Here is a 19,790-nt window from a genome sequence, read left to right as displayed (position 1 = left end):
TTCTATCAGCAATGCTTCCATTATTTTTTCAATAACCGAAATAAGGCTTACCAGCCTATAGTTTCCCACATCATCTCTGCAATCACTTTTGTGAATAGGGAATATATCCACTCTTCTCCAATCCCCAGGAACCACTCCTGTCTCCAAAGATTTGTTGAACAAATCTTAATAGGACCCACTAGAACCTCTCTGAACTCCTCAATATCCTGGGATGGATTCCACCCTGCCCCATTGCTTTATCCACCATCAATTTTTCAAGTTGTTTGTGAACACTTTCTTCCATGTATGGCATGATATCTACTTCATTCTTGAGTGTAACTTTGGCAATCTGGTCCTTCTCCAGGATTTTCTTCTGTGATAACAGAACAGAAGTATTTGTTTAGCACATTTGCTTTTTCCTCATCACTCTCCACATATCGATTCATAGCATCTTTTAGTCTCGCAATTCCATGTTTCATCTTCCTCCTTTCACTAATATATCTGGAAAAAATTTGTTTCCATTTTTTACATTTCTAGCCATTTGCTCTTCCACTTGCGCTTTTGCCAGACGTATTTCTCTCTTGGCTTCTTTCAGTTTCACCTGGTAGTCATTTCTGTACTCTTGAGTTTTTTATATTTCACGCAACGCCAACTCTTTTGACTTTATTTTCTCTGCCACTAGTTTGGAGAACCATATCGGTTTCCTTTTTCTCGTTTTTATTTATTTTCCTCACATAAAGGTCAGTAGCTTAGACCACTGTTTTTCCACTTCCCTTATGTCTTCCTATCCTGTTTGAAATCTATGACTTTGAATTTTGTATGGCTGCCTTCCACTTTAGCTGTTATATCAAACCAAAACGTTTGATGATTGCTGCTTCCCAGGTAGGCACCCATTCGAACATTAGAGAACATGTCCTAGGCCCGATCCTATTCAACATCTTTATAAGAGACTTGGCACAAGGGCTGCGAGGTAAAATAACATTATTCACCGATGACGCCAAACTAAGCAATGTAGTGGGCAAAAGCACAACAGACATAAATTCAATGTCCGACAACATGATGCACGACCTACTCCTACTGGAGCGCTGGTCTAGGTCCTGGCAATTCAGCTTCAATGCCAAGAAATGCAAAGTCATGCACCTGGGCAGCCAAAATCCATGCAAGACTTACACCCTTAATGGTGAGATCCTAACAAGAACTGAAGCAGAACGAGACTTAGGGGTGATCGTCAGTGAGAACATGAAGACTGCCAATCAAGTGAAGCAAGCTTCATCCAAGGCAAGGCAAATCATAGGTTGCATACGCAGGAGTTTCGTCAGCCGTAAGCCTGAAGTCATTATGCCATTGTATAGATCCATGGTGAGGCCCCACCTGGAATACTGTGTGCAATACTGGAGGCCGCATTACAGTAAGGATGTGCTAAGACTGGAGTCGGTCCAGAGAATGGCCACCCAGATGGTCTCGGGACTCAAGGATCTCCCGTACGAGGAACGGCTGGATAAGTTGCAGCTGTACTCACTCGAGGAACGCAGAGAGAGGGGTGACATGATCAAGACATCGAAGTGGAAGAAGATATCTTCTTTTTCAAGGGTCCTGCGGCAACAAGGGGGCATCCGTGGAAAATCAGGGGCGGGAAACTGCACGGGGACACCAGGAAATTCTTTTTCACTGAAAGGGTGGTTGATCGCTGGAATAGTCTTCCACTTCAGGTTATGGAGGCCAGCAGGGATAGACACGTGGGATCTATTCACAGAGAAAAGTAGGGGAGGGTCATTGGGGTGGGCAGACTAGATGGGCCGTGGCCCTTATCTGCTGTCTATTTCTATGTTTCTATGTAACATAAAAATTGCCATACTATGACAGACCAAAGATCCATCAAGCCTAGTATCCTGTTTCTAATAGTGACCAACCTAGTTCCCAAGTACCCAGCTCCATCTTTTCGACCATCTCTGTCCTTCCTAAAAAGATTATATCCCTGTATGTTTGCATCCCATCCATGGAAGTCACAGAATCATGTCTCTGTGATAGCAACAATATCCAGGTCTGCCTCAAACATCAGGGCTTTGCAGATCATGAACTTAGACTGCGAGCATTTGTGGTCATTGCTTTTCAGCTATCTTTCAGTGGTAAACTCATTTTTTATATAGTTTTTTATTTAGTTTCACTTCCTGTTGCATTGCTAAGACGTGAGCTGCTAATATTGTTTATGTTGCTATCTTTACTACCACCACATCTTGTCTTTTGCTGAGGGGTGGCCTCCATAAATGTCCTTCATTCATAGGCAACCTCCACCTTCTAGTTTAAATTCCTAGAAACATATTGTCTAAATTTTTCAGCAAGGATTCTTTTTCCTGTTATAGTAAGATGTAGCCCATCATTACAATATAGTCTCTTGTCGTTCCATATATTTCTCCATTCTCCTATGTACCTAAAGCCTTCTTGATGACACCAGGCTTTGAGCCACCTGTTAAGTTCTCTTTGTTTTTAACTCCTTTCCATATGTAGGGAAATACCATTACCAAACTGCATGCTTCCGTTTGGCCTTATTTCCACTTCTAGAGTTTTCACAAAATGTCACAGCGTCGCTATGCAGACTGGGAATTCGTGTGTTTCCATATCTTTAGAATTGGCTGGTCAAGAGCATATCCAAGGAAAGTGTTCAGGAATCAATGTGGAGAGCCGTCTTCTCTCACTTCAACAATTGAAGCTCATAGGCTCTGCAGATGTTGAGGTTGTTGAGCCATAAGGCCTCTACAGTGTGCATTATGCCCATGGCACATCTCCATTTCAGAGAGCCCCAATGGACCCTATTTTCCCCAGTGGTGTTGGGCACTGTTCCCTCTTAAGCTGAGCGGGAATACTGCACCTACAGTGCTGCTAGTGGATGGTACTGTTTCACTATTATTTTTTTCAATAGTGAGGGACAGGCAAGCTCTGCAGGACTCCAGGGAACCTGCCTGTCTGTAGCCATTGAAAACACAATATTACCCCCCCCCCTCCCTTACTGGCAGCGATGAAGTTGGAGGATTCTTGCTCAGCTTAGAGGGAATAGTAGTATCAGGCCTCCAGGAACTTAGCAGATATTATCTCATTCATTCCAACACTGGTAGAGTTCTCTTTGGTGAACAATTTAGTCCTAGGACTTCCATTCCAAATTCCTTTTCCACACAAGACGCTGACAACAGATGTGTCCAACCTGGACAGGCTTCACAGTTGGGGTCTTTGTCCGTTCAGGAGGCTCAGCTTCATATCACTCTCCTGGAATTAAAGACCATTTGGAACACTCTAAAGGTTTCCAGAGATGAGTTGATGCACCAAACTATCCTCATTATTATGTAAAATCAGGTTGTGATGTACTATGTCAACAAGTAGGGAACACAGGTTCATACTACTTGTGCCAGGAAGCAATTGAGATTTGGCAGTGGGCCTCAGCCTTGACATGGTATTCAGGACAACATGCTTGGTGAGGAAGACAACAGCCTGACCAACAGATGGAGCTGGGTAATGTTCTGCACAAGTGGTCTCTCAGCATGGGCGTTGCCTGAGAGATCTTCCAAGTGTTCTTCTTTGCCACTCATCTCAATGGCAAAACCCCTAAATTCTGTTCCAGGCTGAGATCACACAGCAATGGATGCTTTTATCCTCGATCAAGGGAAAAGCCTCTTGTACATGTATCCTCCATTATCTCTGGTGGGGAAGACTTTGCTGAAAATCAAAGAGGACCAATGGAACATGATCCTCATTGCCTGAGGCAAGTAGTGCTGCCCAATTAAGGAAAAAAAAATTTGATTTGATTCGATTCAGCTTATTGAATCGATTTTTCAATTCGATTTTCCTGCCCAATTGGGTGGTTTTTTTCAAACATCCAGGTGGGTTTATTTGCCCTCTGCTACCCAACTCGTGCTGTGGTGTAAACAAAATAAACAAACAAAGAAGACTTTAACACTCTGTTAAATCCTAGCTCACGTTCACGGTCTAATACCAGCTCTGGCAGGATACACATTTCAAATCTGACATATTGTAATCACAAAACAGAAAATAAAATTATTTTTTTCTACCTTTTGTTGTCTGGTCATTATTGAAATCATGTTGGTCCCAGGCTCTGGTTGTCTTCTGATAACTCGCTTGCAAGGATCTTCTTCTTTCTTTGTGCTAACCATCCATTTTCCATCTCTGTCCTCCCCTTCCATTTCCCTTCCCTCTCCCGGAGGTCTGGCATCTTTCCTTTTTTTAATCTTCATCTCCGCAGCTGCAGCAATGGATCCCACCATCCCCAGATCCACTATCTCTCCTTTTCTCAACTACCCCTTTCATCCAGCATCTCTCCCTCCTTCCTCACTACCCCAGGGTCCACCAGCTCTCCCTTTCTCCTCCCAACTACCCTCCTATCCAGTAAGTCTATCCCCCCTCCACACCATCCCTTGTGTCCAACTTCTCTCTCTTTCTGTTCCTTCCCTCCCTCCATTCCATTGTCCACCATCTCTCTCCCTCTCCTCTGTTTAACAGAGGGGGCTGGACCAAGAGGGGATGGGGGTGGGTCTTGAACAATGTTCCCTCTAAGCTGAGCGCATGAGCGATCGCTTACTATTTTCAGTGGCGTCGCTCATACATTTCTCGTGTCGCTCAATCGAGGGCGGGCGGAGGTGAGAGGAAGCGGCGGCGGCGATCTGCCCTGCTCGCCTTAGTGTATTTTAAGTTGAAAGATGCATCGGCGGCTCCTCTCAAGATCCCCGACTGCATCAGACTTCCGACGCAGGTGGGGATTTGTGAGAGGAGCCGCTGCCACGTCTTCAGTGGCGTACCAAAGGGGGGGCGGGTTGGGGTGGAGGTTCGCCCCGGGTGCAGCCTTAGGGGGGTGCATAGCCAGCCAGGTCCGGATCTGGCCAGCTGTTTACCCCCCCTAAGGCTGCAGTCAGAGAGGAAGTTCGGGCCAGCCATTCGCTGCCTGGCTGGGTGGAACTTCCTCTCCAACAGCAAAATTGACGTCGGGGGAATGCTAGTCGGCCCGATGGTGGGAAGCAGAGAGAGCTTGGGGCAGCCGCAGCAGTGGCTTTGTGGAGGGTAGGGAGAAAGAAGAAAGAAAGGGGGCAGGCAGGGAGACAGAAGGGAAACAGAAAAAAGAAAGGGGGCATCAAGAGAGAAGAAAGAAAGAAAGGGCAGGGAGAGAGGAAGAAAAAGTTAGGGGAGGAAATGAGGTCTGGAGGAGAGGAAGCATACAGGCTGAAAGAAGGGAAGAAAGATTGGATGCACAGTCAAAGTAGGAAAAATGATTATATTTTAAATTTAGTGATCAAAATGTGTCTGAATTTATATATGCTGTCTATATTTTGCACTATGGCCCCCTTTTACTAAACTGCAATAGTGTTTTTTAGCGCAGGGTGCCTATGAGCGTCGAGAGCAGCGCTGGGCATTTAGCGCAGTTCCCTGCGCTAAAAACTGCTATTGTGGTTTAATAAAAAGGAAGGGGGGTATATATTTGTCTATTTTTGTATGGTTGTTACTGAGGTGACAATGCATAGAATCATCTGCCTTGACCTCTTTGAAAAAAACCCAGAATAGGAATGATAATTAACATTTTCTCAGCATATAGTGTGCTTTGTGTTTTTTCATTTTATTGTTGGTAGATCATTTTGACTTGGTTATTTTAAAGTAGCTCGCAAGTCCAAAAAGTTTGGGCACCCCTGAGCTAGAGCGTTGAAGCTGTGTATTTCTATTTTATTCCCCCTTTTACAAAACTATGGAGCGTTTTTTAGCGCCAGCCGTGGTGGTAGCAGCTCTGATGCCCAGAATTCTATGAGCGTCAGAGCTGTTACCACCGTGGCTAAAATCCACACTACAGTTTTGTAAAAGGGTGAGGGGTTAGTTTGTGATGACATATTCCATACTAGGTGAAGGTGTTTTCTGTGTTCTGTGTGTTCAAAAGACATAGTTTTCTGTTAGGATTGACAGTGTAGGATTGACCTGTGCTGGTCTGGCTTGTTTAGTTTTAAAATGGGTGTATTGATGTACTGCTCACTGCAATATGTAAGATGCTGCCTTTTCCTAGGTACTCATGTGTGACATGTGGCTTGTTACTAAAAATCATGTTTTTCGTACAGATGGGGGGGGGTGCCAAAAAATGATGGGCCCCGGGTGTTACATATGCTAGGTACGCCACTATATGTAAAGATACCAGAAAGCTGGTGAAGCAAAAACTTTCAGTAAATTGTTATTCTTCTAAGTTTTGAGTATTTAACCCTCCCACAATCTCACGGGCACTCGTCCTCCGCGCCTGCTCATAAATTTGTGGAGTATGTAACTTGTCACTCATGCATATTTTTTTTTGCACACACCTCATCAATCCTTAGAGGGAACATTGGTCTTGAAGTCCCAGCAGCCATGCTGACAATGGTGCCAGCAGGGGCAGGAGCAAGTGAGGATCACTCCTGCCTCCACTGCACCACCAATGCTTTAAGGGGGTGAGTGGTCTGGGTAGGGAACCTCAGGCGGGAGCTGCTCCAGAGTTTCAATTTCAGCCAAAAACAAATATATACTTGTACAAAATTGAAGGATTAAATCAAGATGTTAGGTTAGTTTCAGCGCTAAACCAAAATTCAATTGGCCTCTTAATTCTGGGTCACTTAGATGTATGCATTGTACCGGCTGAACAAAAGCCTGGTTAACCCACCACCTAAGGTTGGCTCTGCGAGAAGAACCGTTTTTCCTAGAAAAAAAAAAGCACTGCCCATTTAGATCTGGTCCCTTCATAAAGGATAATAAAGACAACCACTGGGAGAGGAAGCAAAAATAACTTTGAATGCTTTACAAAAACAAAACAAAAAAAACACAAGAGATAAAAAAAGGGGGTGGGGAGGAAACCACCACCCAGCCAGATATTGCAAACAAACCTCAAAATAAAGCGCAGATGAAAGTTCAAGATTAAAAATTCCAAAGATTAGTTAGGACCAGGACAGGCAAAGCCCCCCCTTGCCTCTCTTCCTACCTGCTCTGGTTTATTTGGTTTATTTTTTTTTTTAGGGGGGGGGTTGAGCTAGAGAACAGACCATCACTCACTGCTACTCCTGCAGCCACCAAACGTCAACAGGCAGAAAACAAAAAGGGAGACGAGCACGTGCGGCCCTAATAGGGTCAGAAGGGTGTGTGTGTCCTTATTCCCCATGGAAAGGCACACCCTTCTAACCCTATTAGGGCCCTGTTATGCCCCTTAGAGTTGACCCACTTTTGTTGTTTTTTTATTTGGTTTTCTTTTGCTGTTCCGAGTTCCCAGGAAAGGGGGGGAAGGTTAGGTGTAGAGCTTCCATAGGGTCTGGTCTAAGCTAGAATACAGGCCAGTGCAGGAGAGAGAGAGAGCTTGGTTAGCACAGGGGGGAGGGAGGTACAACAGAGCTCGTTAGGCAGCTTTCCGCCTCAAGGAAGGGAGAAAAGCAGAGGCTGCAAGGCACAGGAAGGGTTAACCCCAGGGACGTACGGAGGTGTGTGCAGAGACAGAGCCATGCACCTGGGAGGGAGGACAAGCAACGGGAGACTAAAGCATGCCAGGGATCGCCCTCTGAGATGCAGCTGTTGTGTGCCTCCTTCCTCTCTGGCTGCTCATACAGGAGGCAGACAGAAAAAGATGTCCGCTAATAGGGCCGGCTCTACCTTTAGTTAGTGGCGGGGTAAGGAAGGAATTTATCAAGCATCCTTGGCTGGTCCGTGTATGCACAGTTTATAGAGATGACGCGTCACTCTAATTGGAAGCCGAAACGGGCCGTAGTTTGTTCATGTCTGGTCTAAGCGGTGCAGCACTGCTGAATCGGCCAGGCCGGTTGTTTGGGGTTTGTTTTTTTTAAGCAAATCGATTCACTCAAAGTGCATTGGTGAATCGTTTTGAATCGGAAATCGGGCAGCACTAGAGGCAAGTATGATTTCCTGTTCTGCTGTAATTAGCCTCTGAAGATACATAGAAACTGGAATGCTTTCATCACTGAATTAGGTGTCTTTTTTGCAGTATTTAATCTCAGGAGAAGGAGTGCATAAATCCAAATCACAAAAATAAATCAAGAATACACCCCAAATGGTCATAGGAGCCTATTCCCTCATCAAACATGCTAAATATAGACAAAAAGGTGGAGAAAAAGACCTCGGTTCAGCTTCATGAGTCAGAAAAAACTCCATTATATTCAGAAACAATCCAAAAAATAGCAAAACAAAGGTAATCGGCTCACTATGCCCAACAGTTGCCAAACAGTTCGTTCAAAAAAACCACAGTGATCAAAAATGGACTTAGCTGCATTCCACCACTCTGCTATCCACGCTGCTGCTTCAAAACATTGCTGAAATTCAGTCATCCATATCTGCAAACACCAAGCTGGAATCCACAAGTCCAAACCCAACTGGGACTCCCCGTTTCACCTGTAACTGCATCAGAGGTATTCTACTTACTTCACAATTCAATCTCAGAATAGCCCATTCTGAGATTAAACTATGAAGTGAATAAAATACCCCTGATGCAGCTACAGCCAAAATGCTAGCTTCCATCGCTACTGTGTGATCTCAGGATGGAGGAGAATTTAGGGGCTTTGCCGTTGAGATGAGTGGCAAAGAAGAACACCAAGGGGGTGCACACTTGGAAGATTTGTCAGGCAACATTCATGCATTACTCAGCTCCGTCTGTTGGTCGGACTGTTGTCTTCCCCACCAAGTATGTGGACCTGAGCACCACGCCAAGGCTGGTGGCCCACTGCCAAATCCCAATCGCTTCTTTTTTAATTTTTTTTTATTTATTTATGAATTTCAAAATAATATCAAGCATTAAACTTGTACAGAAAAGAAATCAAGCCAAATGCAATCTACAACAATCCAAAATAAGATTGTTAAACAAGTAAATTCATAATAAACATAAAAGTTACAATGGCTTAACTTTACTCAAGTCCTCAAATTGGAACCAAAACTTACACAATTAGCGAGTAAACTTAAACTTAAAGAATCACTATCTTAAACTGAGCACAAAATGCATAACTTTCTAATGAGCTTAAGATTTTCCTTTATCCAACCGGGATATAGACAAGAAAGTAATTAATTGACAAGGTTCAAAGAAAACATACTTATTCATTTGGTGATGAACAATACACTTGCAAGGATGTTGCAAATAAAAAGTAGCCCCTAAAGCTAACACTCCTGGCTTAAGTAAAAGAAATTCTCGCCTACGCTTCTACGTTTCACGTGATACATCGGGAAACATCTGTATTTTATGTCCAAGAAATTCTTTCCGTTTGTTCTTAAAGAATAAACTCAGAATTCATGCCTTATCTGGTTGAAGAGCAACAGATATTATTAAAGTTGTTGGGGTCGCAATATCTTTATCTGACGTCTCCAGTAACACTGAGACATCCATGCCTCTTGAGGTCCAAACCTCTGATGTTGACTTTGACCACCAGCAGGCAAATAGTATACCTGAAACAGTGGGAGTAAAAGTTTATCTGAAATTCCCAGAATTTCCTGAAAATATCTTTTGATCATTTCCCTTGGTGTCACCAAAGTGACTTTGGGAAAATTAATCAATCTTAGATTATTACTTCGTGGGGGCGTGGCTGAGCCCGAACGAGATGGCAGCTTGAGCGTCGTGCTCCTACACCCGATTGAAAGAATCCGCATAAAAATCATTCTCCTTCGTTTCTAACGCCGGTGAAACACTCCTGCATTCTCCATTTCTTCAGGAGAGAAGGTACATCTGTGGGGGTTGCTCGTCGAGGTTGGCGGGATATCGGATAAAAAGATCAGCAAACGCCACAAGCCCGACCCAGCCTCCCTTTCAAAAACGCCGCTTCCGGTTTCGGCGGCCGACTCCACCCGCAAAATTCTAGCCGAGCTAAGGGAATTAAAGGAGCTGGCGCCGGATACTAAACAAAGCACAGACGAAATCAATGACAAACTCACCACTTTAACAGAAGAATTTGCACAAATCCAGACTCGGGTGGGCACCCTTGAAAACAAAATGGAGGCGACCACGTTGCAAATATCAGAGCTGCGCTGCCAGACCACCCGTATTGCAGTGCTGGAGCAAGAAATGGAAGATCAAAGTAACAGGTCTCGACGCTGTAATATTAGGCTGTTAGGCCTGCCGGAAAATGGGAGAGATTCTGAGCTCATTTCTTTTCTGGAAGCTCTCATACCAAAAGTGCTTGACCTTACTTTTACACGTGAACTTGAAATCGAGCGTGCCCATCGTGTGCCTTCTAACCGCATCCCTGCTGACCGTAGACCCAGACCAGTGGTAATGAAAATCCTACGCTACCAACACGTTCTACAAATCATGCAGAGAGCTAAAATCAAATCCCCAATTCAGTATAAAGGAAACACTTTACTGTTTGTGCCAGATTTGAGCAAAGCCAGTGCACACCGCCGCAAGTCTCTGCTGTCCTACAGGCCGCAACTCAAAGCTCTAAATGCTAGATTTGGTCTAATGTATCCAGCACGCATGAGGGTGACCCTGAATAACAGCACTAAAGACTTCACCAGTCCAGATGATTTGGCTACCTTCATTGAACAACATTCACCAACCCCTATTAACCAGGTTTAAGGGAAAAATACCAAACTGAAGAAATGTTTCCATGTACATAGGCATGAGTGACTAATTACAGTGCATATACTTCAATATGCTTCATTATGGTCGCTCAGTTCTATGGGCTCTGATAATGTTTATGTTTATGGGTCAGGAGAGTTCTTGCAAGTGTTCAAGTTATGGTCCTATATATTTCACAATTATACGGGTGTGGGGCTGGCCTTGTTCGGGTTGCTGTTTCGATGTTACTTAGCCGCACTCACATTGTCTGATAAGGGCGAAGTAGCTTTCGCCACAGTGGTTTCGAGGTGCTCTATTTCAGCTATGCTAACCTATGTTGTATTTTCTTTTATGCTGACATGCTACAAATCAACTGCCTGTATTGCATTACTTTACTTACTTTCTTATGCTATGATGCATTTTGAACTTACTCATGTGAATATATGTCTCACAATTTTTTTGCAATGTAATGACACTTAATATTATTTCTTTGAACACAAAAGGTCTTAATAATCAAATTAAATTGAAGAAAATCATAACATACTTAGCCTGACATTATCATGCTGCAAGAGACTCATCTAGACTCTAAAGCCTCTGCAAAAGTTCATTGTTCATGGGCGTTACCTTCATACTACTCGCCTGCTATAGACAGGAAAGGTGGTGTACTCACCTTAATTAGGAACAAACGGGAGATCTCCATATTGTCTTCAACCACAGATCTTAATGGGAGATGGGTTAAGGTCCGTTTTCAACATACAGGTACAGATTATTGTCTCCTAAATATATATGGTCCGAACGCTGATTCTCCTGAATTCTTCCATGCACTGCATGAGACGCTACTGGAAGATGCTGGATCACAACTGATAGTAGCAGGGGACTTTAATCTAATTTTGAACCCTATTAGAGATAGGAAATCTTCCTGTGCATACAAAAAATCTAAAGCTTGGTTTGCCTTACAAAACATGATGGAAGATGCCAATCTCCTGGATATTTGGCGTCACATGCATAATGATGTAAACTCATACACATTCTTTTTCCCTCCTCATTCGTCATATTCACGCATAGATTTTTTTCTGATTAGTGAATCTATGTCTGACATAGTGTTGAGATCAGATATTCTCCCTATACTAGTGTCAGATCATGCTGCCATTTCCCTTCAACTTAAACAGAAGTCGCCTCATGTACCAACTTCTCAATGGAGGTTTAATAATGCTCTGCTCATGGATCCGCAATTCTGCCTCCACATGAAAACCCAAATTACGGAATATTTTCAATTCAATAAACCTGAACAAAGCGAAATTTCAATATAATAATGCCATGAGCCAGAAAGCAGCTCACACTGTATTCCAGCAATCAGCATCCTATTTTGCAGAAAACAATAAATGCGGTCACCTATTGGCGAACTACCTTAAGCGTCGCAATGAACGATCAAACATTGCAAATATTCGATTGGACTCTGGAGAGGAGGTTACTGACTCTACTGCGATCTCCCAGGCATTCATGGACTTTTATCGCGTATTGTATACATCTGAGTCTTGTAACATGCAAAAGACTATGGACTTCCTGGAAGATATTCCACATCCACAACTAGAGCAATCAGACAATGACTTGCTGAACACACCGATAACTCTATCTGAAATAGATGCAGTGCTTCAATCCATGGCCCTTAAGAAAGCTCCTGGACCAGATGGGTTGACCGTCGAATTCTACAGAGCATTTCAGGAGATCATAGCTCCGTTTTATCTACAATTCATTGAACATCTTATGGACAGTGGGAAAGCAACAGGGACTTTTACGGAAGCATCCATTGTTTTACCGAAACCTGGGAAGGACAACAAATTCGTGGCTAACTACCATCCGCTATCCTTAATCAATGTGGATGCCAAGATATTCGCTAAATTACTCTCAGTTAGACTCCAAGCCGTTATTACCAAACTAATATCCTCTGACCAGTGTGGTTTTATCACAGGCCGATACTCTAATGACAACACAAGAACATTTGCTCATGTCATCTCCCAAGTGCAACAACAAGACCAAGAAATAATTGCGGTAGGCCTTGATGCGGAAAAGGCCTTTGATAGGATAGAATGGCCTTTCCTATTTCAAGCACTGAGTTGGTTTGGTTTCTCAGAGGAATTCATAAATAAGCTTCAGGTACTTTATTCTGAAACCACCACCAGAGTGTTCATTAATGGTTCCTTGTCTACAGCATTCCACCCTACTAGGGGAACTAGGCAAGGATGCCCATTATCGCCATTGTTATTCAACCTGGCTTTGGAGCCACTGATTCTGCGGATAAGACACAACCCTGATATATTGGGATTTAGAATACAAGAGCGTGAACTAAAAATTTTAGCTTATGCTGACGATATCTTACTCTACATTACACCTAATTCAATGCCCCATCTGTTATCCACGATTAAAGAATATGCTACGGTATCTGGATACAAATTGAACACAAATAAAACTGAAGCTATGCCTATTAATTGCTCTGCTGCGGAGTTTGATGTCACTGCATATGGACTAAAATGGGTGTCTTCCTCCATGAAATATCTAGGAGTGTATTTTGGACCCACGATTGAAGATACCATCCGTCTGAATGAAGAATACATGATTGATTCTCTTAAAGCCAATATCAACCGTTGGTCCCCCCTGACACTGACATGGTGGGGAAGACTTGAAACAATTAGAATGATGCTGACCCCTAAAATCAACTACATTTTGAGCATGTTACCCTTTCATTTATCATCGAATTTTTACAAAAATATTGACTCCATACTTTCCAAATTTCTTTGGCACAACAAGCAATCGAGAATTGCACTACATAAATTGAAAGCACCCAGGTCACACGGTGGAGTGAATTTCCCAAGCTTCATACATTATCACCATGCCTTCATTATGAGACAATGGGCTGATGGATATTATGGTCTTAGATATCTTGATCCCCCTGCCTGGCTATCCTTGGAAAGTGAACTATAAGGCATACACAGACTCAAGTACCTGGCTGGTACTGTATTGACTAAAAGAGATAAGCTTGATACCATCCTGACATCTTACAAAAAGGCTATTAATGAGGTCAATTAGAGTTGTATGGAATAACTCTAATTCAATTCCTCTCTGGAATAATGACAAATTCAAGATTCAGAATGAAATAGTGAATTGGAGACCATGGCAAAATTGTAACATATGGATATTACAAGACATCATGACGAAAGCAGACTGGATACCTTTTCAAGAACTGGCGTCCAAGACAGGTCTACCTATCTCACAACATTTTCGATGGTTGCAGCTCCAGCACTGTATTAAACAATCTATGCCATCTGCTATGGCATTGCATGATTCTCCAGGATTACAGACCGCTCTGAACAGTATGGAAGATACTCATCTCAAGGCGTCCTTTTGGTATAAACAAATGCAGAAATCCTCCTTTAGTGGACCTCTGGAAACAGAAGTTAAATGGCACCAGCAATTGAGTCTGCCCTCTGATGCCATAGATTGGATTGGAGTGTGGTCCTCATTCTCTAAATCTGTCAGATCTGCGTCATTATTACAGTCTATATTCTTCGTGATGCACAGAGCTGTATGGACACCGGTGTTGGCTAACAAGATTGATGGGAAATCCTCTACATTATGCTGGTCATGCATGCAACATGTTGGAACACTTGAACATCTTCTCTTTGCACGTCCACTTATTCAAACATATTGGGACAAAGTATCGAAATCCATATGCGATATCTTGAGCATCACTGACATCCTTTCGTTCTCTGTACTTATCATAAGAGAGTCGCTATCCACAGCTGAAATTAGTCTTCTTACAATAATGCTATCCCTAGCTGTACAAATCATTTTACACAATTGGAAAGATCTTTCTAAAGCGGACTGGCACACATGGTGGAATACACTGTGCATCACAAACAAATATGAAAAAGTATATGCAGAAAAGTCGAATACACTGCCTCATTTCCATGCTGTTTGGAAACCTATCCTTGATTATACTAACTCATGACCTTTCTTTCTTTTTGTGTTATTATCTTCTCTTTATATTAAGGTATTTTTGGACTCATATGTTATGGAGAATTATCATATATTCTTTTCTTGCGCATTCTATATTCACATGTACATAGAGTCATTTATTCTGTAGTGCCTGTTGGCGTGTGCTGCTGTTTTGTACCTCGAACTGCACTATACTGTTATATTGCTGTTGTAAAAACAAAAACTAATAAAATTATTTTGAACTTAAAAAAAAAAAGATTATTACTTCGTGCAGTGTTCTCCAACATTTCAATTTTTCTCCTAAGATTAATGTTATCTTCAATTATTGTCTCTTGAATCTTTTTGGAGGAAACTAAATCCTGTTCAACTTTCTGAATACTGGATTTAGAGTCACTCAATTCCTTTTTAACTTCTTTCAATTCTTTTGTATGTTCAATCAGTTTCCCTTCCACGTATTGAGAATGGGGATTAATGGCTTTTCCAAAATTAACCACTAAATCCCAAAGTGCCTCTAGTGTAACTTCAGAGGGTTTAATAGGAGCAATAAATTGCTGACAAGTGAAAAAGTTCTCACCAAATGTAGAAATCTCTTTCCTCTCCTCCCAATCGCTTCTTGACACAAGTGGTATGAACCCATCTGCCTTGCTTGGTAAGAAGGGGAAAGCCACCAGATTCTCTCTAAGTCCTTATCAAACTTGGACAGACTCCTACAATATAAAAAAAAACCTATCCAGACACCTGACAGTCCTCTAAAAAGAGGACATTCCTGGGTTTCTTGGATGAATGGTTACCGTAAGCCTGAAGATCAAAGCAGTGTGCTGAGAACTAGCAGAAGTAGGATTAAAATTGAATTCTCCTTTGGGCTAGTCACTTAACTCTGCCTCAGGTCCTAATATAGATTGTTTGTTTATATTTCTGTTTATTAATTTAATGTATCACCTTTCAATGCCCAGCAAACAAAACAGCTTACATAAACTAGTTTAGTTGTAGGCTTTTTGAGGACAGGGAAATAATACCCATTGTACCTGAATATATCTCATCTTGATTACTACAGAAAAGGCTTGAAAAATGCTCTCTGTTGATAAGCAGGATGACTTAGCTAATACGTATCCATTGGCTCTGGCAAAGACCAGTTTTTGTAGAGCCACTGCCTCTCAACTCCCTTAAATCTTTTTTTATGCAAGCTTCTGCACATATACAGTCCTACTCTTGCTGTTTTTGCTCTGATTAATAGTGACTGAGAGAGGTATTTTCCCCTATCATTCCTTTTGCTTTCCCTTCTTCCCTCCGAGTCCCCTCGGTACCATTGCATGTGAAATAGTCAAGCTGAATAAATGGTACAGGAAACCAAATATTCAGTGTTTCAGAAACTAGAGATTTATTATAGAGGAAATTGGCTGAGCTGACTTGCTCATTTCCTCAGTGCATAAAGACATGCCTAGATCACTTGAACCCAGATATTAAAAAGTGAGAGCCTGCTACTGTGCAGCTTGAAAAGCATAAGTAAGTCTTGTGTAACTACAACTCTGAAACAAAATGATCATCAGCTACCATCCTTGTTCCATATTTTGCAACAAATCCCAATAGATTGATCATCTCATTAGTGTGCAGTAGTGAGCCAGATAAGTCATCAGAGAGTGCCTCTGGCTTGCGTTTGCATAGATTCCATTAAGAGGCCTAAAAAATGCACCATGGTCTGAACCTATCATAAGAACATAAGAATTGACATACTGGGACAGACCGAAGGTCCATCAAGCCCAGCATCCTGTTTGCAACAGTGGCCATCCCAGGTCCCAAATACCTAGCTAAATCCCAAGTAGTAAAACAGATTTTAGCCTAAGAATAAACAATGGATTTCCCCAGGCCATCTCCATAATGACCTATGGACTTCTGTTTTAGGAAATTATCCAAGCCTTTATTAAACCCTTCTAAGCTAACAGATTTCACCACATTCTCCATGCACTCCATTCACGAATTCCTTGCATGCACCCAAAGCCATGATACCCTTACTGCCTACACAGAATATTGTACGCCAATTTGTATGTATCCTAAGACTAGTTTGTTCTAAGTTGGACTTCCATGTCCCTTAGAGCTGAGGAATGCTGTTGTCAGCCAAGTGTGTATATTGCTGGGTGTCTGTTTAGACTCTGCTTTATCTATGGGGAAGCAAATTGGGTGTATTATTCAGAAAGGTTATGCCCAACTTTGTATGTTGTATAGGCTAAAATCATATTTGAATAAGTGTGATTTTCAAACTGTGGCCCAATCTTTGCTCTTGACAAGGTTGGATTATTGTAATTTTTGTTTTTGGGCCTGCTTAAAACGATATTGAAGTTTGTGCAGGTACTTATGAATTCTGTAGCTAGGGTGATTAGTGGGGTAACAAGGGTAGCCAATATAATCCCTACATTAAAAGGTTTGCACTGGCTGCCAATTGAGCAAAGAATGCAATTCAAAGTGTTGTCTTTGATACATCAAATAGTATATCAAACTGTGCCATTCTGGTTTCAATCTCTATGGGAGATTTACAAACCCTAATAACACTAGATCAGAAAAATCAATCACAAGAAACTACTAAATTTATCTCCTACTGGTGAGAGGGAAGTGAAATTGCTGCACAACAATGTGTAGAAGAAAAAGACCTCAATTCCATCAAGGCACTCATCATAACAGAGCTAAGCTGTAAAAAGAGTGAGCCCTCGAATCATCATTAGTCATAAAAAAAACTCCTTCAAATAAAACAGCAATATCCCTTCCCAATCCACAGCAGGCATACACAGGAAAGGGAGGAAATTGGATGGAAAAAAATGCTCTTTACGAGAAGTGTAATGCAACTGCGTGAGTATGAAGTCTCCCGTTGAGGTGTTTACAGATTGAAGAAAGTGACTGTGGATTTACAAATATGTATCCTGTTCCAGCTTGAGTGGATGAGTACCTGTTTTTGATTGGTATTCATGCTTTAATTCTGATAAGAAATTTGCTGGGGGGGGAGGTAAGGGAGTTGTGGCATGGAATGTATGTTCTTTTTTTTCTTCATCCAATTTCCTCTCTTTCCTGTGTTTGCCTGCTGTGGATTGGGAAGGGATATTGCTGTTTTGTTTGAAGGAGTGTTTTATGACTAATGATGATTCGAGGGCTCATTCTTTTTACAGCTTAACTCTGTTATGATGAGTGCCTTGATGGAATTGAGGTCTTTTTCTCCTTCACATTGTTGTGCAGCAATTTCACTTCCCTCTCACCAGTAGAAGGAGATTAATTTAGTAGTGTTCTTGAGATTTATAAACCCCCAAGGGCATTGGGGAAAATGACATTGTGCGACCTTAGAATTACATGATTCTAACTGTACCGAAAGTCATTCTCAGGAATTTGAAGTGGAGGTTTGTGGGGCAATTTGATGTTCAATGACATGTACGGATTTATTTATTAATTTAACACCAGAACAGAGTTTCTCCAAATCCTCGTGAGTATTGTAACATCTACATGTCAGATAGAACCCAGAAGTCATCGGAATTAAAAATATTGAAAATTGTCACTTAGAACCCTGTAATTCTAAGGTCGCGATTGGGAGCACTGACAGCTAATAATGTAAATATGTGACAACTCAACTCCAAATGTTTTCCATTGCTGGATTATCAAGCTTACTGGGCAATTAAGATTATGTGCAGATCATTACAGCTTTAAGATGTTGAAAACCAAGCTGTTTGTAGACGCATATTTTTGATCTGTCTTTTCTAAAGTTGTTTGATCACCTTTGTACCATCTTTTTAAATGTTATTTAAGAATTTGTAAGCTTGTCTTCATATGTGTTGTTAATATTCTGTTGAATGACTTGTATTCTTTTCATTTTTGTTTTTGCTTTATGTATGTTTATTTGGAAACTGCCGTGACCCCAAATGGTATATTAAGTTTATTAAATAAATAAATAAAATTTCCTTTAAAAACTAAGGGCTCCTTTTAGTAAGCTGTGCACGCTAAAACCGCTAGCGCAGATTAGTAAAAAGATTCCTAAGTAGCAATTAGGTATATTCCTGCTATAGGCACATTATACTATGCCTCTGCTCTGCTGTAATAATTCTACAATTCTGTGTCCATGTATGTCACTTGCCTTGAACTTCTGTAATATCTACTGCTTCTCCAACTCACTCTGTTTGAAAATATAACTGTGAACTTTGTACCTGAGAGCCTAGATAGGAAACAATGCATTTACAGTTTCTAATTTGCTGATTTTAGGAGTGGAAGGCATTGTAGAAGCTTACTCCAATTGTCTGCCTCATCTCCGGTTTTATGGGCCAACAAACTTTTCACCAATTGTGAATCATGTAGCTCGATTCGCTGCCCAGGCTACGCAGCAGAAAGTTGCAGCAGTATGTATACAAAACTATTTTATCTATATCACGGCTTTGCGGTATATAAATAAATTGTTGTTATTATTATTATCTGTGAATTTTGTAAAACTCTTCCAGGCTGTGTGTTCAGCCTGTTGACAGCAAATCCATATGCATAACTTGCTTATATATACTGTACATTTTCAAACGTTTATTGAGATTTATTAACTGCCATTATGAAGAGATTCACCCTTGGTCTATTTAAATTGCTAAATGGTCAGATACTCTCCATATAAAGGTTGGGCCATGGTGGTACTGAGAGTTATCCATACATCAGTAATTGAGATTTAGAATGGCATGACTCTGTGGCAGCAACAGTACCATGCAGACCAAAGTTTCATTCCCTTGTCCTTAGGTTAGAAAGTTGCTATAAATGCTAGATGAACGCCTAGAAATTTGATAGGTGATTAAATCAAATTTTAATAAAACTTGATTTAATTAATAATGGAGGCCAAATTTACAGGAGAAAGCCACGAAGCAGCCTGTTTAGCGTGCTGCGGTTGCCAACACTGCTGGAGGGAGGTTTGTTGCTCGGTCATCTCACTGGGAGGGTCGGCAGGGCTCGCATGGGAGGGAGAGATAGGAGAGTCAGCGGGGCTTCGGCTGGGAGGGGGGAGAAGCGGTCTGCCTTGGGTGCTCCAAAGCCTAGCGCCATTACCTTCTTCGGACTGCAGCAGCTTTTACAATTCGCTGCTATTGCCGGCTTCAGGCCTTTCTCTCAGCCAGGTCCTGCCTACTTCCTGTTTTCATGAAGACAGGACCCGACAGAGAGGAAAGCCTGAAGCCGGCAACAGTGGTGAATTGTGAATGCTGCTGATGCCCGATGAAGTTCAGGACACCAGGCCTTGGGTGACAGAAGGAGGAAAGGGAGCAGAGGGGGAGAGAATTGA

General features: G+C 41.9%; 1 protein-coding gene across 2 annotated transcripts in view; it reads left to right on the top strand.

The window, feature by feature from the left end:
• Positions 1-19,790, top strand: part of CPNE2 (copine 2) — a 476,132-nt gene that overhangs the window by 411,508 nt on the left and 44,834 nt on the right. For both annotated transcript variants that reach the window (XM_033943760.1, XM_033943758.1), the window contains exon 14: positions 18,746-18,879. In XM_033943760.1, coding sequence (XP_033799651.1) covers positions 18,746-18,879 — 134 coding nt within the window. The remainder of the gene's footprint in view (positions 1-18,745; positions 18,880-19,790) is intronic.

Source organism: Geotrypetes seraphini, chromosome 4, assembly GCF_902459505.1.
Source record: "Geotrypetes seraphini chromosome 4, aGeoSer1.1, whole genome shotgun sequence".
In the NCBI taxonomy this organism is placed as follows: Eukaryota; Metazoa; Chordata; class Amphibia; order Gymnophiona; family Dermophiidae; genus Geotrypetes; species Geotrypetes seraphini.
This window is presented reverse-complemented; position numbering and strand designations above follow the sequence as displayed.